Below are 27,967 nucleotides of genomic sequence, written 5' to 3'. Positions count from 1 at the left end.
GTAGGAGGAAAAAATTGATGGAGCCAGTGACCAGCCAGAGTAGGTTCAGCTCTGAAACTTCACACCCCTTCAATCTCTTTTAAATAATTTCAGGGCTTTGATCCCACAGTGACTGTGTGCTCACACTTGACCTTCAGTGCTGACTTTGTCACAGGAACTGGGCTGCCAAAGGATCTGAGTAATGTGCATGCTAAAACCAGCATTAAATGCCCTACTGCAAGTAAGGATACAGCTCTCTACTGGTTGCTCTGCCCATATCCCCCATCTCCTGCTTGCTTGGGAAATCTCCTCTAGAGTCCCCCTGCCATCCCTCAGTGTGGAGGGATCAGGAGGGTGCAATATCTGTGTGATTCCTCAGAGACATGTGGGGTGGGAAGATGGCAGCAGCAGGTTGGAGACTGATACCTTGTCCTGCCACGGGCATTTGGAAACAAAACCTCAGGAGACTGTGGAATTTTTGCATGGTGACACCTCACTGACTTCTTATCAGCAATCCTTATCTTTATCTGGAACATCTTCCTCCTAGTTCTGTTACAGTTTCCTTCACAAGCAAGAGCTTTCTCTCCTTTCTACCCATCTCCCCATATAACATCCTGCCCTGATTCATAGCCTGCCTCACATTTCACTTTTGTCACTGTGAAATACAAGCAGGAGGCAAATCACCCCAGGTGAGCCCAGCTGCCCCTCAGCACCAGGACTGCACTCCACATGTGCATGTTCTTTGCTCCCAACACACCCTTCCACATGGCCCAGATTGCATGGTACAGCATCTGTACCACCATCTTCCTCTTCTACCAGTAGCTCGGCTTTTCCATGGAGACAGTAAACTGGTTTAATATAAATACATTCAGTAAAACCATTATGAACCCCCATGTGGCCATGGTTTAAATCAGGCTTCATTAAAACTAGTCAGGAATGGCATAAAATTAATCAAAGAAGACAACCTGTATTAGAGGAGTTTTCTGTCACACTAACTTATATAAATCTGTGTAAATCTTCATTTGCATATTTTCTATTGTGTCTGCCCTTCTGCTCTGCACTAAGCACAGTAAAACCCTGTTCTAAGAAGACAGAGCAGAGGCCAGAAGCTGTTTTGTTTATACCAGCTCTTTAAAGATTATTGAATTCTAGTCTCCTTGATGAAGTGTGCTGTTGTATAAGCCCACATGTCTCAGTAAGTAGTAAGCACTGAAAGAAAAAAGACTCAGAAAAAACAGCAGACCCAGTATTTCTGACTTTTCTTTCCCAAAGTGAAGGAAGAAAACAGTGGACACTCACCCATGACCTCCTGGGCTTCGAGCAGGAAGAGGTCACTCCAGGGCCCACACCCTGCAGAGTTCAGCACACACACCCTGATAATCAGGTCTTTGAGAGGATTCCACATGGTGAGATTGGCTTTTGTGTCCTGCACGATCATCTCCCCCTGAGTGCAAATGACAACGAGCTGTGAGCTGTCTTACAAGGCATCTAATGCAAAACCTCACCTTCAAACCAGAACAGCACCAAACATGCACTTCACTGGAGCTCTAACAAGGGCTGGGAATTGTGACTTCTGGGTCCTTGCTCAGCTTTGCCTGAGATTTGGGTTGTTGTCTTGGGTTTCTCTTCCCAAAAATTGCTAGTGGTTTCTCAAGGCATAAGGGAGATAGGAGTTTTAATAGTTTCTTCCTTTGAGGTCCTCCCATGCACGTTGCTATAGAAATAGGCTTTTTTCTGCTATTAAAAGATATACCTCCTTCTTGTGGCTCACTGTAAAGCATCTGGTGGTTTTAATCCAAGGGAGGAGTCTGTCTGTTTTAACTTGTTGACCAAATCCTAAATGGTTTCTGAATTTCAGCACCAGTTTTCACTTAGCAAGGCCAACATATTTTCAGTAGTTTTATGGATCTTCTCCACACAGCAAACCCATGAATATTTGTCTGCCACCACTGACACAGAGTAAATTCAATGAGAACTCAAAATACCATCACTCAAAGTCAATGACGCTGACCCAGTGTGAAATGGGTCATACAAAATAGGAAATAAGTCTCTTTTCCCTCTAGCTGTCTATTATTACAGGCTTGCTCTTCATTAATAAGCACTGGGTAAACACCTATTAGAAAGCTAGAAACCATAAGAAATGCTGTGAACTTCAAAGGCTGATAGACACCTGGGAAAGGTCAATGCCAAAAACAAATGAAAGGCCTTCCACCCTGTCAGGGTCCTTTCAACTCCCTAAGTATTTTAAATTAAGCTAAAGAATCCACAACCTTCTTTCTGTGATTTACAGCACAACTCATTCACTTGTTAAATACACCTTTGCTGCTAGGATTTGGAAAGTCCAGGCCCAGTCATAGGGGACAGAAAGCCCACATCCTGCACTGTCTCAGCCCTAGAAAGAGGCAGAGACAGACTAAATGGATTCTCTCTATGTTGCTTTTCTTGTACAAGGAATGGCAGAGACCTGGCTTGACTGCAGATGAACGTTCAAGGGAAGGAATTCTGAACATGCCAGGAAGGAGGAAATGGTCCTATATCTTGAAGTCAAATACTGAGGCATTCCCTAAAGCCAGAATAGATCCATTTACACAAAAGCAATGTCAGTAATCTAATCCCCTGGTATGAATGAGGGACCTTAAAGCCTAGAAAATTTAGTATGAACTTTCTGCAATTCTGTGTTTAATGGCTCAAAACCTTCTCAATCTGTTACCTGAGTTACATTATCCTGAATCCATTCCAGTCTGTATCCCAGGACATTTTCTTTCAGCACATCTGGAGCCACACCTTCCCACTCCAATATTAAACCAGGATCTCTTTGAATGACATGGATATTTTGAGGGGTGCTGTTTGGAGCTGAAAGCAGAGAACAGAACACAATCACTTATGCAGGAAAATAAGGAACTATCCACATTGAAAACAGCAGTTTCACCCTCAGAGTGGATGAGCAATCTAACAGTGTAACATTTCCTGTACTGCAGAATCAGCAAGGAGTTAATGACAGTTATAATGGTCTCTTTCTCATATTGAGAACTGCTGTCCTGTGCTTGTCTGCTGTTTCTTACCAAGCTCCAGGGTCTGGAAGTAAACCCTGTCGGTGAAAGGGGAGCTGCCCATCTCATTGCTGCACTGCACACGCACGCTGTAGTTGCTGGAATGCTTCAGGCCTTGCACAGTGTAGGAAAAGGGTGGCACTGGGGTGACCTCAGTGGACACCTCCTGGCCATCTGGTGACTCAGCTACCTGTGCCAAGAGTGAAACAGAGATGACTCTTACCATAAACAACATGGCTAACATGTCCACATGGATAAGAATTCATTTAATTGTCAGTTTAGGAAAGTGTAAGAATAGATATAGCACCAGTGGTGCTTAAAATACTGAAAAGGGAGTTGTCAAACTAAGAATCATGAAGTGACATCACTTGGGCAGTAGAAAAATTTTCCACCAGATGAAAATCTGGTTCCATATTTTAAAACATTTCCTTCCCTATGTTACAATTTCTACAGTGGATTATTATTCCTTTATAGAAAACAAAATGTGCTTGTCACTTTGGTAGCAGCCAGCTTCTGAGGCTTGTTTAAATCTGGGCAATGAAAACCAGTAGAGCAACTTGCCTGTTGCCTACTGTCACCTTTTGCCAAACTCCTTTTTCCAGAAGATTTTCTGTTTTCAATTTTGTAGTGGATAAGAAACATGGTAGACATAGGTGACTTGGTTCAACTAACCTGCTTCAAATTAAACAGAAAATAAACTTCTTACCACTCCCAAATCCCTTTATTTTCCTGCTTCCAAATCTGAGCTTTAAAGCAGTATGAATGTTAATTTACATCTGATATCACTGTGTGCTTTTAATGGACAGAGTCAATGTTCCTACATTTGTACTAATAGCAGAAATCACTGCACAGCTCTCAGGCTAGGATTTTCTCCTCAAGTGCATAAAAAATAGCAAAGCAGAGAGTAAAAGCAAGATGTACTGACAAAAGTGAAAAAGTCATACTGATTTTATGTATTTTATATGGCAGCCTTTCTTCCCTTCTCACTGCCCTTCTGCTCACTCTCACATACATTTTTGGCACACTAATTTATTTATCTGGTAGAGAGGTAGAAGCTCAAGTTTCCTGAATAGAAAAGTGTATTGTTGTCATTATCACAGTAGTCTGCAGCACGGAAAAAACAAGACAACTTTTTTGTAAAACCTCGTGTGCTGGATGATGTGTTTCTGTTCAACACTCCCAAGGGCTGGTGCTCATGCATCTGCCCCTTTCACACCCTGGCCTGTGTTAGCAGCCAGAAAAGCTGCCATTCCCTGCCCTGCCCCCAGAAGCAATCTGCTTGTCTGGACAAAGTGCTCCTGGGCACCCGCTGCAATGCCACAAAAACACAGCAAACTTCCAATCCCCCTCCTCTTTGTGGGAGACTCCCAGCAGAAGTGCAGCCATGAGGAGCCAGGAACATGTGCACTTTCACATGGAAATGTAGGTCAATGCCTCACACAGAACCCCTCAATGTGGGAGTCAGAGGAAGCATGGTTTTGTGACAGTGCAGGGTCATTGCCAAGTTATCCTGCTCCTGGACTCACATGCAGGAACTCTGTCCTCCCCAAATAGAACAGAAAAGGCTTAGAAAAGGGGTGAGAGACTGCTGAGTTGACAGAAACTGGGCTGCTCTGATTCAGCCTCTTTTCCACGTGTCCCATCCCCCACCCCTGCCCCTGCCAAAAGTGAGAGGGAGAACTTAAACCCCAGAATGATTAGCATTGCAGCGTGCAAGCCAGAGAGAATAGGCTGTTCCAGCTTGAGATAACTGGCATTGTAAAACAGAGGAAGAAAACCATTTTTGACTGTGAACAAGAACAGAAGCAGCAACTAAACCCACAGACCAGGGCCAGCTGCCCTGGAGTTTTTTCTGACAGTGAGTTAAAACTAGATGATGGTTCCCTTTACTTCTAAAATATAATAAACATCAGAGCACAAAATATTTGGTTTCCCCCCCCAAATAAAAAGAGAACTGCAAGTAAATTAGCTAGACTGCTTCCAGCATACCTTAAGTTTATAACCCTCCTCTGCATAGTTGGCAACACGGCACAGAAATTCCACTCCAGCTCATAAGGCTGCTGTAATGAGGTAGGGAAAGCATGGGGGCCTGGCAAATAAATCCATGGGGAATGTGCCTAGCTGTGTGCACACAGCCTGCTTTGGGTATCACCATTTATTTTCTCACTGGGTTACCTGTTCTTTGATCTGATTCTAAGCATGCAGTGATAGAAACTGACTCCGCCTGAGATTGGACACATAGCATTGTTCTCAGGAACTTCAAAAAGCAGACCAGTTTTTCAGAGATATTGAGTACTCTGCACTGAGCAAAGCTAAGGAACAGTATCAAGCTTGATTTTCTAAGAAGAACTGGTCTTTGGCAATGGAAAACCAATCAAGGTTTAGAGACAGGGCTTTAAATTGCTCTGAAACATGCAAATAGGTCTGATCTTGTAACCAAAAGCCCAATCTGCCTCCTGCCTTCATCATTCCTACCTTTCATGTACCACATCCTATACTTTGCAAGCTCCTCATCCTTTGGACTCATTGGTATGTCCAAATTCCTGCACTTCTTCTGGCATCATACAGGCCTGATTTGGAATGGCACCTGCACTGGAACAAGCTACCATGGGAAGGGTGAGCAGCCTGCAGCCACAGCTGCTCCAGGCACTTCCCACAGAGTGCTGTGTGCTTCATGTGTGCTGCAGTGTAATAACCTGTATGGAGCAGCTGCCAAAAAGCAACTGGTGTGATAACCTGCTGGCCAGGAGAATGGGGCCAGCCTTTAACACAACTTCTGAGCATGAAGTTCATGACTTGCTCTTTGGCACCTATGAGTCACCTCCTTCAAGTTTTTATGTTTTTAGGCTGTGAGGTAAGAATTGAAGCACAGCTAATAAGTTGGAACAGCAAGTGATGACCCAGGAAATGTTGTGGCTCAGAAGAGCCCTGTTACTCATGCAAGGCAGGGCAGAACCCAGAGAGACCATACCTGAAGAGTGCAAGAATGCAGAGGTGCACGGCCATCAAATCCTGGCACCCAGACCACGCTGGCATTGCTGCTGGTGACTTGGCTTACAGTTACATTGAGAGGCGGGAGAGGCATGGCTGGGAAGGAAACAAAGAGACCTTTCAGTGCACACAGAACTCAGCAGGTATTCACGTGGAAATGGAAGAGGCTTGAGGCTAAAAATTATGCAATGAAATCACTAACAGAAATGTGGTAAAACACCACATCTTTAGAGGACCATCCCTGACTTGTTGTGAATGAAACTATTATTTTAACATTTCACAAGCTATTGTCAGCCATTCTCACGTTGCCCATTGATGCACACAGGCAGAGGTTGATCTCTTTGATAGCAATGCCTGTGTGTGGTGTGTGCACCTTTGCTACTCAGCTCTCTTCCCTGCCCCCTCCATTGCAGTGCATGACTGCCGTTGCACACAGTTGCCTGTGGACACACATTGTGAACTAAATCAGGACTTTAAAACAGCCTTTGACACCAGCTCTGCCAGCACTAGGTGGAGGGTGGCTTGCTGTAGTGACCTGAATACTCTTGAGCTGGATTTGCAGTAGACTTTGTGCTGCCTCCAGGTGTCCATTGCAAACTCCCACTGAAACAGCCTGGGACAGAGCCTGGACTGAAAACTGCCTCCTTGGGTTTGGGATGAATAAACTCCATTTTACAGAGGAGAAATTAAAGGGAAAGGGAGTGCCTGCCACACTGCCACACATGGCTGATACCACTCCATAAATTAAGGGCAGGGCCAGGAACAAAATCAGGATTCTAAGACTGGACAGTTAATCAATCAGATGCTCGTGCTTCCTACCACCATAGCACAGCACCAAACTGCTTGGCTTCCTTTTAGGATCCTTGATGCTTCCCTTTGACTTCTCCTTTCCTCTCACTATAATTCCACATAGTTAATTCCTATCCTTCCAGTCACCATCTCTTTTTTACCTCTGAGTTTTCATTCAGGCACTTCACTCCTGACAAAATTAGCAGCTTCATGAGTACTAAGCTCTCTCCTGACCTTTTCCTCATTTCAACAAATTGTACACTGATGCTTGTAATAGTTTTCCTGCAGCACATCAACAAATTGTACCCTCAGGAGTCCTCTTTCAGAAACCAGTCCTAAGGACAAGGCTCTGCCTGCAGATTGAATTTTCCATGTCTCCTGAATTGTATCCATCAGAAAGCAGCAATAGAAAAGTAATTGCAAGCAAGGATTTATCCAGCTGCATCTTCTACCCTGCCAGAGCACCTTTGCATTTCACTGCACCAAGGACAACCTCAATACTGCTGCCTTCAGCACATCTTGCAAGAGAAATGCAGAGCTCAAACACCCAGGTCTCTGCAGAGGGCCTGGAGGAGAGGAATAGATGGTGACACAGATTAACCCTATAAAGCCATTGTTGTCTAGTTAACCAGTTACCAGGACCCAGGGCAGGGCCTGCTACCTGGATAAGAACAGGGAGTATTGGTGGGGCAGCAGACCAAGGTCTGAGATGGAAACTGGGCAATGAGTTCTTTGTTAGTTAATTCAAGACATTCCTGCATCTTTGTTCCATTCTCTTTTGATGTTTTGTTTTCAGGTCTGTAAGATCTTTAACGGGAAAAATCCTGCTTTTGGGTATAGCTAAAACATTGTCCATAACTCAAGTTTCTGCAGGCACATTTGTAAATTTAGGGTTTAAGCAATGTGTACTTTTCAACACAGGATGGCAGGCCCGAAGGAGGCACGTGCTGTGCCACCAGTGAGAAGCAATAATCAACTGCTAACACACCCTGTGTGTTAAGGAGATGTGGCTGAGGAGGGCAGCCTTGCTAGCACCTTCCCCTGACTCTGCAGGCAAGGGCCAGATGCATTTTCCCATCGTCTCTTGGGAAGAAGCCGTGGGCGGCTGTTTCCTGTTGTGCTCTGGAATGGGATACAGCCCTAAAAGTGTGAGCTGCACACATAAAGGAGAGAAAAGCCTGTCAGAAAACAGGACCTTGGGTTTTAACACAATGAGAGTTAACTTCCTCTGTGCTTAGAGTGGCTGAACAATGGGGCTTTGTAATGGCTGGGGACTGTGGGCTGCAATAACAGTAATTTTCTGCTTGGACTACACCCAGCACATTGTGGGCACTACAGAGAATAGATAATGAACAACAACGGGAGCAAATAAGAAGAAATGTTAACAGTTTGTCAATGTCCTAGCAAAAATATTTGCCTCTGGAAACACAGAAGAAACTAATTGTTTAATACATTTAGAAAGATTTAAGAGTCCTCATTAGCAGCTGGGTTTGTGTAAGAGAGGAAGGCCCTGAACATGCATGTGCAGACAACTACTCCCAGGAGTAACTTCATTGAATTCTGCATGTTCAGAGGATCAAGAACTAAATAAACATTACTTGGGCCTGCCCTATTTCTGCTGTGTAGGAGCTTTGCTTTAATTTTAGCAGGGCTATACTACATCTTCAAAAGCTTTTCTATTTAGAAAAGACTCATCACTTTGGTAAATTTATAACTACTTTTTTAGACATACCTTTGAGGTATTACAGACATAACTTTTATGACTACAGCACTGGACATGCTGTTCAAAACCTCAATTTTTGTCTCTTGGACATACCACAAGCTGGTGCAATGTTAGTTGAGTGACTGAAGCTTGCTCTTTCTCAGCTCTAGAACATGTGTGTGTGATGGCAATATGCCCCTCCTAAATAAGCTGTGTGGATTCATTAGCTGATGATCAGCTAAACATAGTTGCTGGGAAATGAGAGAATTCAGAGGTGCCTACCTCTTCATCTTATTAATGGTTAAAAAATAATAATCTATATTAACATTAAAAACTTTAAAAGCTTGTTTATGCTAAATGTTTTTGCAAATTATGGTTTGGCAAGATTTTATAAAGTGTAATAGCTTTGTGAACTAAATTCTATCCCAGGATAAAATATCCATAGAAGATATGTTCTACAATAACTAACTCCTCTGGGTAGACAAGCTTTTAAGGCAACAGCTCCCAATGGTTTTAAATTAAGTTATAAATCTTAGTAGTCTAATATCCTGCATTCTTGGCATAGCAGTAACCACAATGTCCTGAACAAAAACACACTCCAAGAGCAGTAGAATACAGCTGGATTTTGATCTGTCCTTTAATGAACACTAGTTACTACAACTGTGAGTTCTGATACTGATACAGAGATAAAGGATTGCTTGTATTTGTGCTGAGCAATAAGATACCACTTGGAACAAATTATTTTAGTGCCGTGCCTCTCCTGGAACTGTGCTCATGTAATTAAAAGTGCATTAAAGCATGACTAAAAATTCAAATGCAGAAGCATCTCAACATGAACAAGAGGGGATGAGCTGATTGCCCTGATTATCCCTGTTTCAGTTACCTGGAGGAACAGATGAAATGTCACATCAGCCTAGAGACTTCCAAATCGCAACTGTGCATGCACAGGCTAGGAATTATTTGTTTTCAATGAGCTTTTAAAGAGCAAATAATTAAAAAATAAAATCCATAAACCCAGTGTGGATGAGCAGACCTTACTGGCCACTGGTGATCACCTTCCTTTACTTTTTTCAGCACCTAATCTGATGCTAATAATAGCAAGCAGAAGTAATGGCCTGTTTAGCTTTAACAAGAACCATATATTCCCAAAAGGGAAAAATTTCCCTGCTACAAATTTATATCAGCTTCATCTCTCACAAACAACTTAATAACCCCAGCTCTCTCCTTTTCAAGGAAAAGCTGTCATTTGACATCACATTTCCACTCCTGAATCTGATGTGGATTATTTTCAACAGCCTGGGATATGCCCTGCATAGGAAGTGGGAACTGCTGCTAGAACACAGAGCATTGTTTCGACTGCTGAGAGCTCCAACTGGTGCTGGCAGCTTTGAGGCAGCTCCTTGCACTGAGCCCTACTTTCCCTCCCCAGAGAGCAAATCCCAGGCCCTTGCCCAGCCTCTTGCACCCAGTCTCTCACCTTTAATTTGAACAGTGGCAGTCCGAGATGAAGACAATCCCTTTATGTTGTGAGCTTCGCAGGAGAAAACTGTGCTTTGATTAATACCTGGAGATCAGCCAAAACAAGGAAACAAACAAAACCAGATATATAATCCAGCTTCAACTTTCAGCAGAGTTTCAATTATTTGTGACATCCAGCACAAGCTGTACAGGCAGTTGAAGGGGTGAGCTGGGTGCCAATGAAAGGAATGCAGATTTCAATGTAATTAATGTGCTAAACACACTTTTAATGGAGGAAGTGTGGCAATGTAGAAGAGCTTTCATGGAAGTGTCAGAAAGCACTGAAAAGGAAGGAAGAATCTGTCAGGACAGCAGCTCATAGTGCTCAGGTAGTAGAAGTCTGCTTCTCCCATTCTGGTGAGCATCTTTGGAGCAAGGATTGTGCTGAACTGTGAGCTCACACAAAGCCCAACACTTTGGGCCTCAGCCTACACCTCAGCAACATTCATCCTTAACTGGGCTGTAAGCCCAGGCAAGCTTTTAATCAGGTGCTGCCTATTTCTAGTCAATCCCTCACCTTGCATCAGACTTTTGAAGAAACACAAAAGAAGTGGAAGTTAAATGCTACTGCACCAGCAGTGAAACACTTTCCAGGGGTGACACAAGTAAGAATGTATTCTGTGAGCATCCATCCATCCCATGGCACCATACTGACGTCTGGCTGTTCCAGGACACATACAGATACTGCACATGAATCAGAACTGAGATAGATGTGCAAGGCTGCCTGGAGAACTGTGTCCAGCTACTATAGTCACGCAACTTGGCCCTCAGTTGCCTTAAAAGGCTCTAACTGAGAAAAAGTTAAAGACTGGCTCACTGTGGGGATACAATTTAAGAAGCAAAAACATTTCAGAGCTGCACAGAGCAGCTTGCACAGTGTCTCTGATCTTTGACTCATCTGCCAAGTCTAACAGCACTGCAAAGAAAGTGGAATGGAAGGGAGGAGGGAGTGCTGCTCCCGTCCCTGTGAACCAGAGAAGATGCTGCCAGAGGCTGAAGGCCAGGCAGCACAGCAGAGCAGCACCTGCTGTGGTAGGCCTGTCCCAAGACAGAGCCTAACACTGCCCTGCCCTGAGGAAAATACAAAACAGCACAAACCAGGAACTGCGTGTTCCCTAGCACCATGCCAGCGCTGCTTTCCAAATACAACATTGCTGAACCTTCTAAATGCTCCCTTTCTAGCCAAGTACTTTGTTACTATTTTCTTCAGAGCATGATACTTTCCTCAGCTAGCAATGCTTGTTTTCTTATCAACTGCCATTTTTTACATGCTTTGGTAATCCAACCATGCAGGTTATTTTATATTTTAAGTTCCAAAGTCATGATCTGCCCAAGGGACACCCCAAAGTGCAGCAAAAGAGGGTGTTCCCAAGGGGCATCCCATAGCATACTGGAAGGAAATAAAGGTGCTGATGTCACTTAATATATAAAATAAAAATTCATTTGGAGAATCACTAGGAGTAGATGTTTTTTCAGGCTTCCAAGCCAGTGTCCCCCAACAACAGATATTTTGTGAGGCACTGTGGGATGAGCTTAGTGGAGAAAGAGTGACTTATTATTTTATTGTCTTTCCCCTCTTGACTATCCATCATTTCAGTTTCCATTTCAACAGGCAGATTATATCATAAGGGAGCAGTTTTCATTTCCAACTTAGAACAGCATTGGTGGCTACATAAGAGAGGGAGCAGATGATTAAAATAATTTCAAATCACAAATCATGTTTTGACTTGTGAATAAATAAGGTTCTAAGGAAAGCCTGGATAGGATTGGATAGCTCAAAGGATGGCCAAAGACATACAAAAACTCACCCTGGGTGTAACTGTATTAACACTGATAAAGAGCACCTGGAGATGACTCTTAGTTGTAAAACCTGTTCTTTCTAAACAACTAGTCAGGTTGCTGGGAATAATAGAACAGCAGCAGAGAGAAAACATAACACAAGGCTGTTGGACAGCTAACTACAGTAAAGTTGCTTTTAAGAGGTAACTACAAGAATAGCTGCAGTTAGTTCCAGGAGGAAATGCATCACCCTTTTCTGAAAGTGGTCTGAGGAGAGGCCCTAACACCTACTGGCTCCTGAGTTTTTCTGCTGACCCTGCTGGGGAAATCTCTGCTCTAAGGCAAATCTTGGTCTTGAAGGGTATCAACCAGTCCATTTGAGCTCTGATACAACCACTCTTGAAGTGTTAAATAATTACATGAGGCAATCATATTTTAATGATAAGAGTATCCAGCAAGCCTGCAAGAACAGAGATGGGGGTGGGTAAGACAGGGGAAAGCAGTGTGTGACAGGGCTGTGCACAGAAGGAGGGGATGGCACCCGCTGCATGTGAATGCTTGGGGAGTTCCAAGAGAAACTGCACCAACAGTCACTTCATATAACCATGAACACCCTCCATGAGGTGGAACAAGAGGCACCCAATGCATCATCTGTTCAACAGCACCTTTAACAAGAGTGCCAGTCACAGCCAAACTCTGTAAGAGCCTGTGTGCCCAAAGCCAGCAGAAAACACACCGAGCAAACATCACCCCTCGAGATAATCTTTGTATGTGATCATGACCACCCAACCCTTAATGCAGAGTTAAACATCATTCCCACACCATGTGGCTACCCAGTGTACAGGGCATGATCAGAAGAGCTCTTGTCCTCTTCTGATGCTCCAAGTGATCCCCTGCAGTGGCAGCAGCCTTACCTGACACGTTTAAGATGGAGGGGGAGACGTCTGGAAGCCCCACTCTAGAGTCTCCCATCCACCAGACAATTGTCACTGGTTCAGGGGGACCGACAGCAGCACAGGCCATATGAAAAGGGGCATTAGGGGACACAGACACATCCTCAGGTTCCACAGTGAAATAGGGCACACCTGGAAAAGCAACAGAGGAGTGACAATAACTGGAGCAACTGCCTCTTGTTTATTTCCACTAATACCAGTGCCCAACACTGGACATCCATCTGTCCTGCTGCTAGGCTGAATCCGACGCCCTCTGAGCCCTTCACAAAAACCAAGGGTCAGATATGCTGGATCTCCTCAGGGCACGAATGCCTAAATACTACTGGAAGTCAGAGAGAAAGAGTGCTTGCTTTGCACAGTGCCTTTGAAAAACCACTTTCAATTCAAGACTCCCCTATGAAACAGCTTTTAGTGGTAGTATTTTCTCAAATTTTCAGCTGCAGAGATTGGAGTTCAAAGAGGCAATAGTCAATAACTTTAGTGGTGGCAGACACCACTTTAAAAGGCAGCTAATCCAGCTGCAGATACTTCTTGCCATGCATTAAAAACTGAAGCTTGAGAAAGTGTTGAACTACCGGCTTTAACAAACCCATGAATGAGGAAAGAATCCCCGCGGTGAGAGGCTGGGAGCATTTACAATGCTCTCTCTGGAGCTTAATTGAATGGAGATGCCTTCCAGCACACTCTGACACCACGACAACCAGGCTGCCTTGGAGTCAGGGGTAATTTGTTTCAGAGCTGAAGGCCATCCACGGACACAGCTCTCGGTAATTATCTGCTCCCCACCATGGAAAGACTCCTGGTTGGCACAATAGGTATCAGATTAGGCCCATGGGGAGCAAAATGCAGCTGCAATGCTACCTACCTTAGGTCATCTCTAAGTGGCAATAGCTGAGTGTAATTCGACACATCAAGAGATGTGGTTTCTCCCATGGGCAATGCCAAAACTCTCGTGGTTTCAGTTCTCCAAACCACTGGCACGGATTTCACCAGCCATCAGCAGCAGTGCTGGCCATGCAGGACAGCCAGTATGTACTTCTGGTGGTTAGTGGAAGAGCTGATGGTCCAGAGAAATGTTCAGCTCCCTTTTATGCAGAAATCTTTGTGTGTCAAACACTCCTGCTACCAACAGCACTTACCCCAACCAAAATCAGGTACTCTCAGCTGGAAAAAGCATTTTCTGGAAGCTGCTGATCTGTTGCCTCACAGAAACAAAGGAACTGACAACATTGTGCATTCACATGCTGAAATTACACTGTCTGTCCCTGGCCAAAGATGACAGGCCAGGGACACCTGGCCACCTCCACCAGCAGGCAATTAATACAGGTGCCTAAATAGAGATTTAGAAGCCTAACACTTGACATTTCCTCCAAGCTACAGCCAAAAGTGCTTTCCTCTTTTACTGACTGCCCAGTCACTTGTGTCTTTCAGGCAGCAGTTCCTTTGTGCCTTCCTTGTCTCCTTCCCTTAGAGCAGTAAGTAAATGAACAAACTAAACCCAAGTCTCTTGAGGAATGACAGCGCCTATTTGTGCAGGACCTGTATATCCATAGTCATGGCATACTGCTTGTTTTTGGTGACATATTTTAGTTCATTTTTTTTATTGGATTCATGCATAAACAGTAAAAATGATTAAGCTTTTGAGACAGCAGCTGTGGCACCTCTGCCTGCTTTGCCTTCCTTCTCCAAGGAAGATTAAAAGGGAAAATAATCACCGTTTCTCTACCTGTGAGCAGGATCCCTGCCTCCTGTCCATTTGTCATGACACCCAAGGTAAACTTTCAGGAAGATCCTGCCCAGCTCGGCAGGTTTTCTCACTTTGGGAGCAGCTAAACAGAGCAGACAAGACCACAATTAAAAACTTTCATAGTTGAGGGAGTGCAGCTGACTCATCCAGCTGAGGAACTCGCACTGCCCCCGTCCGTATGTTACCTGCACAGCTCGCTGCTGCGCTGTGACACATTCAGCCTCCCAGGTTGGGTACAAGAGATGAGTGTCAGCACACCCCTGTCACAGATGTCCCATGGAGGCACTGAGCAGCCAGCAGTCAGGAATTCAGCAGCAAAACAAGGAAATTATCCCACCTATTCCCCCTTCCAAGCCAGCATCCAACCTTTAAGGCTGACTTTTATGTACAGAGCTCAGTTTTGAGACAGTGTTGATTCAGTGGAATGTCCCCATGCAGGCTTGGGTTGGTCTCTGACTGTGGCCACAATGGGGGCTAGCAGCCCCAGGAACAGCCACACAGTCAGAGGTGTAATTTCAGATGGAAAGTTCTGTAAGAAACACAATCCCCTTTTTTAACACTCCACAGTGTGCCTCTGAGATCACCTCTCCAGGCATCAAACACTATCATGCTCTCAGTAAGACCAGAGACTAGTTTCTAAACCAGGAAGCAGGTGCAAAACAGTTTTGGTTTTGTAAATTCTAAGTGTTTCATAAGATCAAACATTTTTATTACCAAGACAGTTCAAATACCATTGCTAGAAAATCTGGCAGGTACAGACAACCTAAGCAGATGTACAGCATAGAAATCCAGTCAAGCTCATTTCAAGTTAGATCACCAATAGTCCACATTGGTTTGTGTGCCATACTGAGGCATGTCAACACCTACTGAAGGCTGCAGATCACCAGAGTCAAGATCCTCTCTCAGTCACAGGACAGCTGTTATGGATAGAGCAACTGCTGCTACCCAAAGCTGGCATGTCCAGGGAAGAAATACACAGAGATAAAGCAAAGGTGGGTCTGATAGGCTTTTGCATTCCCAGGTGATCCTTATGCTAAGGAGCTGACACATTTTTTAAACTCCACCCCTTATTACTACTTGTTAATTTTTAATTTTATCCACAAACTCCCTTTACACATGACTACATGCTCAGTTCAACTACCTTCTGCCATACTTGTTTTTCTCATAAAGGCAACTGGTTGCATTTTTTTCACTCCTGCTGTGAGTATTGGCCCTCGTTCTCAACACACTCCGCCTTAGATAACTGCAGCTGGTTTTTTGTGACTTTGATTTCTTTTGCCTGTGCAGTCTAGAAGGGCAGCATGTTTTTTTTCAGGCAGCTTAGCATGCTGAGCTACCCAATCACTCCTAATGCACCCACCATGCAAATGCAGCCACCTCTGGAGCAGGCCATGGTAATTGGATAGAAATAGAAACTCTGCACGAAAGAGTGTTTTAAGCTGTAAGCAACATTTTCCAGCAGAAACTACATCTGGAAATTTAGGTGGACAAAAGTCTGGTATTTATGGAAGGCAGAATGTGTTACTCTTCTTGTGAGAGCTGCTATGAATATTTCCATGCTCTGAGTAAGACCTTTGCTATAAAACACCCAGACCACATCATTTCCTACAACACCCTCCCTGCTCCCCAATGTTTAGGGCTGTTAATTCAGCTCCAGCCCGAAGTATTACCAAATACATCCAAAAAACTACTTCTTGCTGCAAATGCACTGTTCCTATCAACTTCTTCACCAAATATTAACTACTAGCTTCTGAAGATCTAACAGAATCATGGCTCAAGGGAAGTGAAATTAGAGAAAGTAAGAAGCCACCGATCTGCACTGCCTTGGGTGACTTCTGGGAAGCCTTTCTTATCAGATAACTCCTGACAGAAAAGTGCCACATGGAGCAGTCACAGCTATGAAGTGCTGATGTACAGCACCTCTCACCACTGGGTTAAAACTGCACCTTGCCCACAAAGACCTGTTTGGCTGACACACAGAAATAGACTCTGACCCTGCTTAGAGAAGTGGGTTGAACCAGATGGATCCCTCTCAACCTGAACTATTCAACATTCTACGATTTATTTAGAGATGACCACAACAATGCATTTAAAAGCTGGGAAGAAATGTGCTTGCATGAAAAGATCTTGTTTCCTAACATGCCAAAATAAAACCAGAAGGCAATGAACTGACAGCTCTGCTCTTTGAAGCAGTTCTCCTAGTTCTCACTCCTGCTCTGTAGCGATTTCCTTGCAGTCAGCAGCAATGGTTCAGAGCCAAGAAGCCTGTCACTGGAGCAATCTGCTCTCACCACTTCGACCTAGAGCATATTGGTGGGTCAGCTCTGAAAGGAAACCAGCACTACTACTCCTCCTTACCTTCCACTATGAGCCACACTTGTTGTGATTCTTCCTTCTTCCCCCCGTTCTCAACCTGGCACCAGTACTTCCCAGAATCTGTCCGCTCGACGGATTTCAAGCTGAAAAAAGTCAAAAGCCATATCGATATTTTATGTGGATAAAGCATGTTTTTGCCCCAAAGGACCCTCTAGTGTTTGGCAAACCAGATGCATGGAAAACACCCACTGAGACACAGCCAGCTCTGGGGAGGAGATCAATAGCCAGCCAGCACAAAGCACATGGCAAAACAGCAGAGATGGGAGGCTCCTCTCTAAAGTGGGTGGAGAGAGTCCTTGCAGAGCAGACAGTCTTCCTCCAAAACATGCTCGCAGAAAAACAGTCATCTGTGTCCTCTGAGGATAGGAAGGGGTCATCTCCATCCTGAATCATGACTCTAGCTAGCCTTCAAGTGAGACAGCTTGGCCTGCAACATCTGAGCTAGCAGGAAACTCCACACTGCAAACCTCCAGCGACTGCTTTGCCTCAGGTGACCGAACTGAAGCCTCACACAGGCGCAGAGGGTCAGAACAGGGCCCCCCTCGCCTCCACTGTGCTCGGCGCTACTCTGATCCCAAGAGTGGCTCACTCTGCAGAACTCCTTGGGCCTCCCTGTTTGAGATTTCAGGGTGCATGGTGGGCAAGGGCAGAGTTTGGTCTCGAAGCAGGTGTCAGCTACCCAAGGCAGCAGTGTGGCTGAGAGCCCTCCGTGCACCAGGGCAGACTGCTCCCCGTGGGACGCGCGGCCATGCGTCTGCTGCCATGCTGGCATCCTGAGCAGCTGATGCCCACCTTTCTAACGCTACATCCTCCTGGAGAAGGGAAGGACGTCTTGAGAAGGAAGACAGAAAGGGGAGAGTGTTTGCCAAAATGCACACAATGGACCCACTAGAGCCCGATTTTCAGAGCTGGACCTTCAAATGGCATCAGCTGTCCTGCCCGTGTTCTGAAACACAGTGATCACAGCAGAGAGTCACATGTGGGTGGTAGAAATGATCTCTTTAGGAGAAGAGAGTAGAAAGGAGAGAAAGATTCAGATACATCTGGATTTAGCACCCTAACTTATCTCTGGTGCTGTAGAGAGTTCCCAGTGGAGTAAAGCAAGAGGCAAGAAAGATCAGAATGAGATTGTGAAGGACAGAGTTAACTAGTTGAACTGGGGGGAAGTAAACAGTATAGTTTCAAGATAAATTGTTTCCACAACATAATGTTATGCAATAGTTTCACTGTGCACAGATGTTTTTTCCTACCAAAATGTTTCTTACAGAAAAGCTTTAACGCAAAGGCTTTTAGTTAGTGGAATTGGAGACTCTGTGCAATGTCAATCCAAGAAACGTGACAGGAGATGAAGCCAAAGCTCAGGGAAGAGTGATTCTCAGTCAGTCAACAATTTTGAGCTCTCATGTTGTTGGTATGCTTGCCTGTACAAGCTCATTTAATGTGTAAAAAGACAGAGCAGAACCTTGGGTCTTGTTTATCTCAGTACTTCCAGAACTAGCTGACATCCCTCTTCTGCTGAAATAAAGGTGTAGAGATCTGCTTTGTACAAGAGTTTTATGCATCTGAATGGAGCAGGACTGATATCACATAGTGTAAATGTATTAGGAATAAATCAGGATTCATTGCAAAATGAATCAGGGATGGTTCAGAGGACAAACACTCCCCCCAAAGAAAGGAAGGGGATATAGTCCTGGCAGTCTCATTTCAATCAACAATCCTCACACTTTAGGCAGACTGACAGCTCAAGAGAAAGAGTAAGAGAACAGGATGAGTACGAGAGAGAAAACCTATTTATACTGCTGCATGGCAGAACAAGATGAACAAACAAAGCAAGACCATCCTTTCACCTTGAAGTCACGCCTCAAGCATCACAAGCATTAGCAAAGCACCTGTCCCCACAGTAGTCAGAAAGCCAATACGGTTCTAGTGGATAAAATCTCTGCGCTCAGTGGCTTCAGTTCTGCTCTCAGTTATGTCCTTGCCACACAGGGAAATGCAGACATAAGGACTCTGCCCCACTGAGGGCACTGCAGTTGCAGAGATATAGCTGACAGCAGAAAACTGTGCAATAGTTTCCATTATATTCTTCCTTCCCTGCATCTGTTGTACCTGAGGAAGCCGATCCAGTGTTCTTCATCTACTGGAATGTACACCTGGTCTACGCTTTGCACCACTGCTCCGTCCTTGATCCACAACATCTCAGGATCTTCCATTCCCTCCAGGCTGCAATTTAGTTTCACGGGTTGACCCTGGGACACCTTTAATTTGATTGGAGGTCCTGTAAATTTCATACCTAAAAAAAAAATACTACTCCGCCCCACCCCCAGAAGAAGGGGGGTTGGAGTACAGCAAATTACTCTAGGTTGGTGGTCTGGGATTACATATCCTACCAGAACACACTGCAGAGGAGTGTGTTAGTCTCAGCACTGCCCTACTATGTCTGCTAAGCAATAGGCAAATGCAAGCACTGAAAGCACAATTGCTGGAGAAAAGTGGTGGTTTGGTGTGTACATGGGGATTTTTTCAACCCGTGTAACAGCAGGGTGATGTTCTGCAGAGCAGTGCCCAAGCAGAGACACACAGAAACGCCGGGAGCTTCGCCGTGCCAGTGATCCAGCAGCGCTAACTGCATCCATTCCACACGCTACCGCACCTCCCTCTTTTCCCCAGGCCTGGATTTAAGCTACAATGTTCTCGTGCTAAGAAATCATCACGCTTGCTACATTGTATGCATTTGTAAAGAGCTTGGATATGAGAAAGAATCAATTATGCCATGCTATTCAGCATACACTGTTCTCCTGCGTTACAGAAAGCCTCTCTACAATTTGCAAAACCCATGAAAGCAAAGCCTATTCCACAGCGTACCTCACTGAGGAGCAGAGCTGTTTAGAGAACAGATATTTCTGTCGCGTGATGTGGGTGTGTGCTGAACGAGCCGCCTGGAGCACCCTTCAGCCCAGCCAAGGGACCACACTGTACCCAGAGCCACACCATCGCCACCCCAGAGCAGCAGGGCAGAGCTGGTGAAGCTGCTCAGGTTTATGTTGACACAGAAGCGATCAGAATTTGGCCCGGAGCACTGTTACGTGTGTGGGTGGACGGGGAGTGTTTCCCTCAAGCAGGAGCGAATGTATGGAATTTGTTACCATGAGAAGACACAGAAGCCAACTATCTAAGTGCATTTAAGAAAGACGGGCATATAAAGGAGGAACCAGAAGATCAAAGGAGACCGTGGGAAAGCAGGAAGGTAGCAAATAAATGTAAAGTTAGTTTTGTTAGGGAGAGTGGCTATTTCCTATGCAGTGGCACAGGACTGACAGACCAGAACAGATCTAGCCTAGTCCATTATTATGCTCTGGCAGTGGACTCCACATCCTTCAGAAACAAATTACTCCATCACTCTTGCCTGGCCATGTATGACAACACATTACAACTTCACCCAGTTCACTGCTTGGTCAGCTTCTCACAGGATGCCTTGCTAGCCCACAGAGCCAGCCAGAAAGCGCTGCTTAGTGAGCAGCCCTGTTGCTCTCAAACTCTCTTACAGCCTTTCCAGTGATCCAACACAGATTTTGGATGTGCCACTTCCCTTCTGGCTAAAGTGCTGCCCTCCCACAACCATGGGGGCAGCACCACAGGGCAGAGGAGCAGCAGAGGATCTCACAGCGTGGTTGTAACAGCTGGGAGAAGGGGAACCAGCACTGTGGGACCAGCCAGCACTCTGCCACCAGCAGCCTGTACCCAGATGAGTACCAGGGCTCTAGGAGAAAACCTAGAACACAGGCAGAAGGTCTTTACTCCTTTCCTTAACGAGATTCCCCAGCTGGTTTCCCGACACTCAGTCTTTTGCCTTTTTGTCTGCTGTTACTCATTTAGCAAATTCACAGAGAGCACTGCAAAATGGGCAAGTTGATCATTTGAGTTTAGCTGCTACAGCTTATTTGCTGGGCTAAGGACTTGATCACCTTGGGTGAGGATGATCTAAGCTCGCATTATTTAACTCAAATGTAACACCAACGACATATCCAGTGCATGCCAGAAAGCATCCTCCCTTTCACCACTCACAGCACTGGAATACAACATGAAAGCTTCATAGCAGCTCTCTCTGTATTTCAGGAAACTGATACAGTCAGGCTGCTACACGCACACAAACTGACAGACATCTTCATTACAGGTGCCTTCATGGAAAAATCAAACTATTCAACATCCTTCAGACTGCCCTGCTGAAAGAGTTAGCCACATATTAAACCAGGAAATATTGTTAGAGGTCGTTTATGGTTTTCAGTTAGCAGAGAAATCAATTATGCAGGAAATTAACATAGAGTACAAGTGTTCAGAGTTGTACATATTGTCCAAGTATAATCCCTTCATCAATTTCAACCGAAATGAAGAATTACAGATCAGGTATTTTTAATAACTTCATAAGTCAAAAATGCAGTTTTGGCTGCAACATCTCTTCCTGCAGGTATCAGGAAGAATTCCATAGGAGACAAATAGGGATTTTAATTTCCACCTATTGCTCATTTTACTCTCCCACCTCACTATTTCTCATCTGACAACATTCTTGACTGTGCAAGAAGTAATTTCATCCAAGTAGGTCCTGCCAAGCCTACCTGTAAGAGCTGCAGATTGTGAAATGTATAGATAGGAAATAGAACTGTGTTAAATTTCTTATCAAGCAGTTGTCTGAATGGACAAGTGAACACACTAGTTGCCAAAATACATGACACATCCGTTTGTTTGTTTTTTAAACTTGTTTCCTCTGAATATTTTAATTCCTAGAACAGAATATGTTTTTTGAGATGGGAGCAGAGAGAGAGGAAGACGTCTGCTCATGCATGCCAGGGTAAAGGCTTTTTGCTCCTCAGGACACTGATCTAGCGATCCAGCCTGTGTCACAGCCTGCCCAGCTCCGTGTCACTACACGCACCTCGCTCCAGGCACAGCGCGGAGCCCAAACTCCCGCAGAAGTCGGGAGGAGGGCGGCCGGGGCGCCGAGACGCTCCAGCACGCTGCCTTTCCCTGCCGACTAGGGGCTGAAACTCCGGAAAATTAGTTCACGAGGGAAAAAAAACAGCAAAAGCCACTCAGGAATGCGTTAGCGCCCGGCTTTCCTCGGCGACGGCCCGCGCTAGGCACATACCAGTGCAATGCCTTCGCAAACACCGGGAGGATTACTCGTTGCTTACCCCGGCGGGCGAGGCTCGCACAGCCGGGCTCCCCGCCGGCTGCCGAGCGCCACGTCGCTGGCCCCACAAACGCGGCCGGGAAAGGGGCAAAATGCGCCGGCCCGACCCCACCTGTGGCCTGCCCGAGGCCCCGCGGCCGCCGAACCGGGAGGACCCGCGCCGCGCCCGGCCGCTCCTGCCCGGCGACCCTCGGCGGGCTGCGGGCACTGGCGGAGGTGGCGGGGCGGGAGCTGCCCGGGGGAGACAGTGCCGTGCCCCGCAGCCCCTCCCGCCGCGCCCGGGGTCTCGGGGGGCAGTGCCCCGCCGCCACCGGGCTGTCAGCCCCACTCACCTGCCACGGCAGCGACGTCCCGGAGTGCCGCAGCCCAGAGTCCCAGCACGAGGAGCCGCGGATCGCCATGCTCCGCTTCAGCTCCATCGCTCCCGCATCACCATCCTCCCGCTGTGCTCCCGGCGCCGCGGGGGGCTCCCACGCCGGGCGGGCGGCGGCGACAGCGACGGCGGCTGGGGCTGGGGCAGCTCCGCCTCGCCCGCCCCCAGGGCTCGCTCGGGAGGCTACGGGGACGCTCAACTTCTGGCTCCGGCCGGGGCGAGCCTCGGGAGAACCTGCTGCGGGTCGGTGGGGTCGGGTCGGGTCGGGTCCGCTCCGGTCCGCTCGCCGCCGCCGGGCGATCTCCCCCTGCCGGCTTGGCAGCCGCGACGCCACTCTGCAGGTCGGTCGGTCGGTCGGTCGGTCCGTACGTCCGTCCGTCCGTCCCTGCCCAGCCGCCGCCGCCGCCTCCTTCAGGAAATGGCGCTCTCGGGCGGTCACCGCGCGCTGTGCTCCCCCTCTGACATCACGTCATGAATATGCATGGCCGGGCGCCCACGCCCCCGAAGCGGCGAATCACCGCGCCCGCCGCCCCCTCTCCACCGCCGCGGGACGGGACCGGGGCTCCGAGCCCCCGGGAGGGAGGGCGGGACGGGACGAGCCGGGACGGGGGCGGAGCGGGGGCGGGGCGGGCGGCAGCGGCAGAGGTCGGGGTGTGTGGAGGCGGCGCCCCTCGAGGGCTGCTCCGCCGGGCGGCCTGGTTTCCAGAGCGCCGGCAGCGGTGACCCACATCCGCGGGAGCTGCCCGCACCGCTTATCCCCCCCTACCTACATGTGCCCCTCTGGAGCCCCGCCGCACCATCCACCCCCCGCGGGAGAGGACTTGGGCCACCACCGGGACTCGGCCCCCCCAAGCCGAGGCACTACCGGGATGAGCAGCCCCGGCTCTGCACACAGCTCCCCATCCCTCGGCCGGCCCTCTCCAGCTCCCTGCTTCTTCCACACACTCCGCACCGTTCCCCTGGCTTCTGTGGAGGCGCCGGCAAGGTGAGGAGATCCACCCGTGCCCTTCGAGGAAGATCGGCTCGGTCGGCCTCGACCATTTTTCCGCTAGTGGGAAAGTAGGGAAGAGCTTAGGAGGGAGTTCTCTGCTGGCACAGGGTTAGTAGAAGGCGTGGGAAAAGTCACAAGCAGTTTTTTGAAAAATCTCGCGCTGCCTTTTCGTAGGAGTTACGTGAGAATCTAAGTTGAAAGAAGCCTATAGGAGCAATACCCTTCCAACACGATTGCAGCTCTTAGCTCTGCCACAGCCATCAGCGTGCTAGCACTTGCCACCAGCATCGCACCACTATGGAACCGGCTAAACGGAGGGGTGCAGGGAAACTGCACTATCCCCAGCAGGGGGAAGGAGAAACTGAGGCACAACAAGCTCATACAATTCCATTCCAAACTCTAATCTTCACTTCCCCCCCACCCCCCCGAAGTCATTTGCATTTCTGACAGGAATTCCTAGAGGACGGAGCAATGTCAAGAAGATTCGTACTGGAATGGAAATGTCACTCGCTCCCCAGTGCCTCCTGCTGCAAGGAGGTAGCTGGGAGGGGACACTGACAAAGCCATTCCATTTGAGTGCTTCCTAGGGAAATCTAGTTGCACTTGGCGACAGGAATTTGCAGGATCACTACAGTTCTTGGGCTGAGGGTTCTGTGCTGGTGCTTGCTAAAAGCTTCATGCACACTTGCTGTTGTTGCTGCTTGTCCCCCATGTATCCATCCAGCTACATGGTGTGTTTATACACTTAAAGCAATAGCACCCTCCAGAAGGTAGCTACTTTTGCAGATTTAGCTGTCTTGTGAGAAAAAAATCAATGGCCATCAGAATGACATGTTTCTATGGGTGTTTCCATCTAAGGGTTTTTCCTAGCCCTACAATTACAGAGGCTTACACTACACTGGTCCCATGGGCTCAGGAAGTGCTCCAGTTGTTGTAGCATAGTACAGGCCAGATTCTGGGTTGGTGTCAGAGAGCAAAGCTTTGCTGGAAGCCATAGACTAAGGGATTTTCCCCATCAAGGGATCGGATTTCAGCTGTTCTGAGAAGAGTTAACAGTGATAGGCAGGAAGAGACATATGAAAATTGGACTGAAATTTTGCACACACTGCCAGCTGAAGTGCAAACTGCACTGGGAAAACTTACAGAGGAGTGCAGTATCACCATGCAGAAAGCAAAGGAACTGGTGAATCTTAAATGTTTTTGGGAAATGGAGACAAATAAACTCTATTGGCCTCTTGTGGCACTTAATCAAGCACCATGGCTTTATTCTTCAGGCTGCAACATCAGTGGCAGTGCTCACTGTTCACACACACAGGATACAGCTGTTGGCTTTCTGGATCACATTTTTTCCTTACTTCTGCTGCAATAGTGTGTTGCCACATCTCACCAGGCGTGCTGGGAAGTGTAGGTGTATTCCAGAAAATTCCTGAAGAGCTATACAATAATCCAGAGGTGAGTCTCCCAGTGCTTGGAGACTTCTGAAGATGACAGAAAAAGATAAGAAAGGACAAAAGAGAGGGAGAGGAAAGAGAAAAGGTAGAAGGAAGAGAAGTATTTGCTGGACTTCCTCACTCTCCTCTACTGTTCAGCCTCTTCTAATTACTGAGACTCAACAGGACATCTGAAGAGGTTATCCCAGTGAGAAAGCACCCCAAACCCCAGTTTCCACATGAGAAGCCACAGCCCTAAAAGTTCAACAAAAGCTGCTGGCACATGCCACTGCTTCACTGTCAGAGTAGTCAGTCTGCAACTGATAGAAGTTCCCTGTGTTTTGTACAAGGTGTTTTCTGTAGAGCTACCCATTTTGCATTGGGATTCAAGAACTTGTCTGCTCCATCCTCCGAGCTGGGATTTGAAAAGCAGCATTAACCCTTCCAGTGCTAGAGGGTAGACCCTTCATCCTGCATTTGGAAGCACAAACCCTGAGGACTTTCCAAAACTAGCCCAGGACACAGCTTGAGAGCCACTGGATAATACTGTGGCTTTTCAGGTCACTGAAAAGGACTAAACTGAGAATAAACTGTCTCCATTCTCTGCCCAACCCATCATAATGGATTGTTCATGTCAGATAATAATAGTGTTTAACGTGGCCACTTCTGAGGACCCAAATATAACTCTCCATCTTGGCCATCTAGTGGGACCAAACTGGCCATCCCAAGACCTTGGGTATGGCATTTAAAGCCACGTGTGGCTGCAGCAGCAACAGCAGCTCACAAGAAGGCTGAAACCCCATCCCTGGCTGTGTCTGGGCTAAGCTTACCATAATGAGTTATGCTGCTCATTTGGGAACTCTTTTAGCTACAGCTGAACTCTGTTCTCTTTTAATTTATATTATTCTACCATCTTTTCCCTTCTCCTTTCTTGTCTTCCTCTCAACCACCTTCTTCAGTAAGCAACTGTGTTGAAATATTCCAGTCTCTCTGTTTCAGCCTCCTCCAACTCTTATATCTTTCATATGTGCTGGTTTTAACTTTCTATGTGAATAAAGAGAAGGACAGTGAACTCTATTTAGGACTTGCATTTACTTTGTCTTCAGAATACAAGGATATCAGGTATGAATTTGAGCTTTGAGTTCAGGCCTGATCCTTTCCTGGTTCCCAAACTCTCCCAGCTTTGCCTGGGTGTGGCAAGTGGCATGGTGTAAATGAGGGAGACTAGGATTGGGTCGCTGTATCGTGGATCTAAATTTGGATTTTTCTCTGAGTTGCAAGGTTATCCAGTTTGGCCCCAGCTCAATCATAATTATCACCCCAAGCCCAAACATTGTTCCTCCACATGTCTGGGATGGTTATTTTTTTTAGAGGTGATAAACTAACACATCATATGTGTTATCTGTCTATTTGTGATAAATGCCAAGCTGTCAGGATGAAAATGTCACATAAATCACACATGAAGTATTTACATTAAAAAACATCAACTCATAAGAATTTTAAAAACTTTTCTGATGATGCCATAATTTGCAGCAGGTTAGCCAGGTATTGCCAATGTTTTAATTTTCTGATTTAAATAAATGCAGCACATCAAAAACAGAGTCTCAAACAAAACCCAAAATATATTTAACATGGGCAACAGTCAATGCCATAAGAAAATCACCATATAAGTATGCAGAGTTACATATAATCTACACATACCAATATGACTTTACAAATTCATATTACATTGTTGATGCACACAAAAGTGGACTTGGGAGGAAGCACTTGTTGCCAGCCCCTCTGGGGGCTCAGTTTCTTACCTACTGTAAGGTAGGGTGAGACAACACTGGTTTTGAAAGTATTGAGATGTATTGCATTCTCCTGTGAGTCAGGGGATGATAATTTTCACCAGCCACGTGACAGAAGGGTATGGAACTTGCTCAGGGTACTTGGACCAGCTCCTGGCTCTCAGAGGGGGCCAGGCCAAAGGCAGAGCCCACAGCCCAGACAACCCTCTGGATTTGGAGAGGCTGGCACTCATTCTGGAAGGTGCCCACACCTGCTCCAGGGGAAGGCTTGCTAGGAAGAGCCTGGAGCCCCAGCAGGATGTGCCCAGTGGGGCTGGCTCCCAGCTGTGCTCCCTGCCTGGGGCTGGGGTGGCACCACATCTTGCCTGGGAAGGTGAAGTGGGCTACAGACCAAAAGCTCTCCTCAGGGCACACGGAAAGCTGAAAGGTAATGTAGGCGGTCCTACAACTGCTGTAATAGACACTGTGGGTGGAAGAACTTCCTAACAGCTCCAGACTCTCTGTGGGAGGGTTAACTTCCCCTCTCCAGCCCTCTCCCCTTGTCAAGCCTGTGCTGCTGCGCTCAAGTTGAAGGAATGACACAACCACAAACCAGGCCTACTGTCCTAAAAATAGTGGCATTAACAGGGCACTAATCTACATTATGGCTCTCAACAATTGCTATCAGGGGTGGAGCTGGACAAGGTAAACTACAGCTGGAAATGCAGCTGCCTCTCTGCTGCAGACCAGGCAGGGCAGCGTGAGCAAAGGGCATTTTGCTGTATCAGTGTACTTCACTGCTCCTGAAAGAAAGTCCTCAGCACTTCTCAGGGGCTTCATTAGTGGCTGTGAGCAGTCAGTGGCATTTGTGCCATGAACACCTTACTTTTGCCCAATGGAAGATAATTACACCCTGAAAGATATCCTCACTGGACAAACCCCAGGAAAACTGGAAAACAGAAGTGAGAGAACTGAAAAAAAGGGAAGATGAGGGTGAAGCAAGTGAAGAAGAACATGAACAAAAGAGAGAAGGAATGACAGAAGAGGGAAAAAAGGACTGGGGAAAATAAACTTTTTAAAAAGCACCTCATTTGGGGTTGCAGGAGGTGACTCAGCACCTGCAGATCCAAATTCTCCTTCTGACTTGACTCTGGCTGGCTGTGTGCCTTGTGCCGTGCTCTATCTGAGGTTCTTACCTTGCAAATCATCCAGGAGGGCAAATGTACTGGCAAAGCACAAGCATTTAAAATCCTCCAGCAGCCACAACAATCAAATGCTGTGACTGAAATGTTAAAAAAAGAAGAGGGGTGGGATGGGAGGAGAGGCAGGGAA

General features: G+C 46.7%; 1 protein-coding gene across 1 annotated transcript in view; it reads right to left on the bottom strand.

Annotated features, from left to right (window-relative positions):
- TYRO3 (TYRO3 protein tyrosine kinase) overlaps window positions 1–23,024 on the bottom strand; it is a 40,746-nt gene extending 17,722 nt beyond the window's left edge. Inside the window, 10 exon segments of the mRNA XM_079309165.1 lie at window positions 1,279–1,423; window positions 2,690–2,832; window positions 3,042–3,219; window positions 6,001–6,116; window positions 9,989–10,075; window positions 12,723–12,893; window positions 16,867–16,967; window positions 18,994–19,177; window positions 22,405–22,458; window positions 22,461–23,024. Coding sequence (XP_079165291.1) covers window positions 1,279–1,423; window positions 2,690–2,832; window positions 3,042–3,219; window positions 6,001–6,116; window positions 9,989–10,075; window positions 12,723–12,893; window positions 16,867–16,967; window positions 18,994–19,177; window positions 22,405–22,458; window positions 22,461–22,491 — 1,210 coding nt within the window. The 5' untranslated portion in view covers window positions 22,492–23,024.
- Between the last annotated feature and the right edge of the window lie 4,943 nt (window positions 23,025–27,967).

The sequence above is a fragment of the Erithacus rubecula genome (assembly GCF_903797595.1).
Source record: "Erithacus rubecula genome assembly, chromosome: 6".
NCBI lineage: Eukaryota > Metazoa > Chordata > Aves > Passeriformes > Muscicapidae > Erithacus > Erithacus rubecula.
Note: the sequence above shows the minus strand (reverse complement) of the source record. Positions and strands in the feature narration are given on the sequence as shown.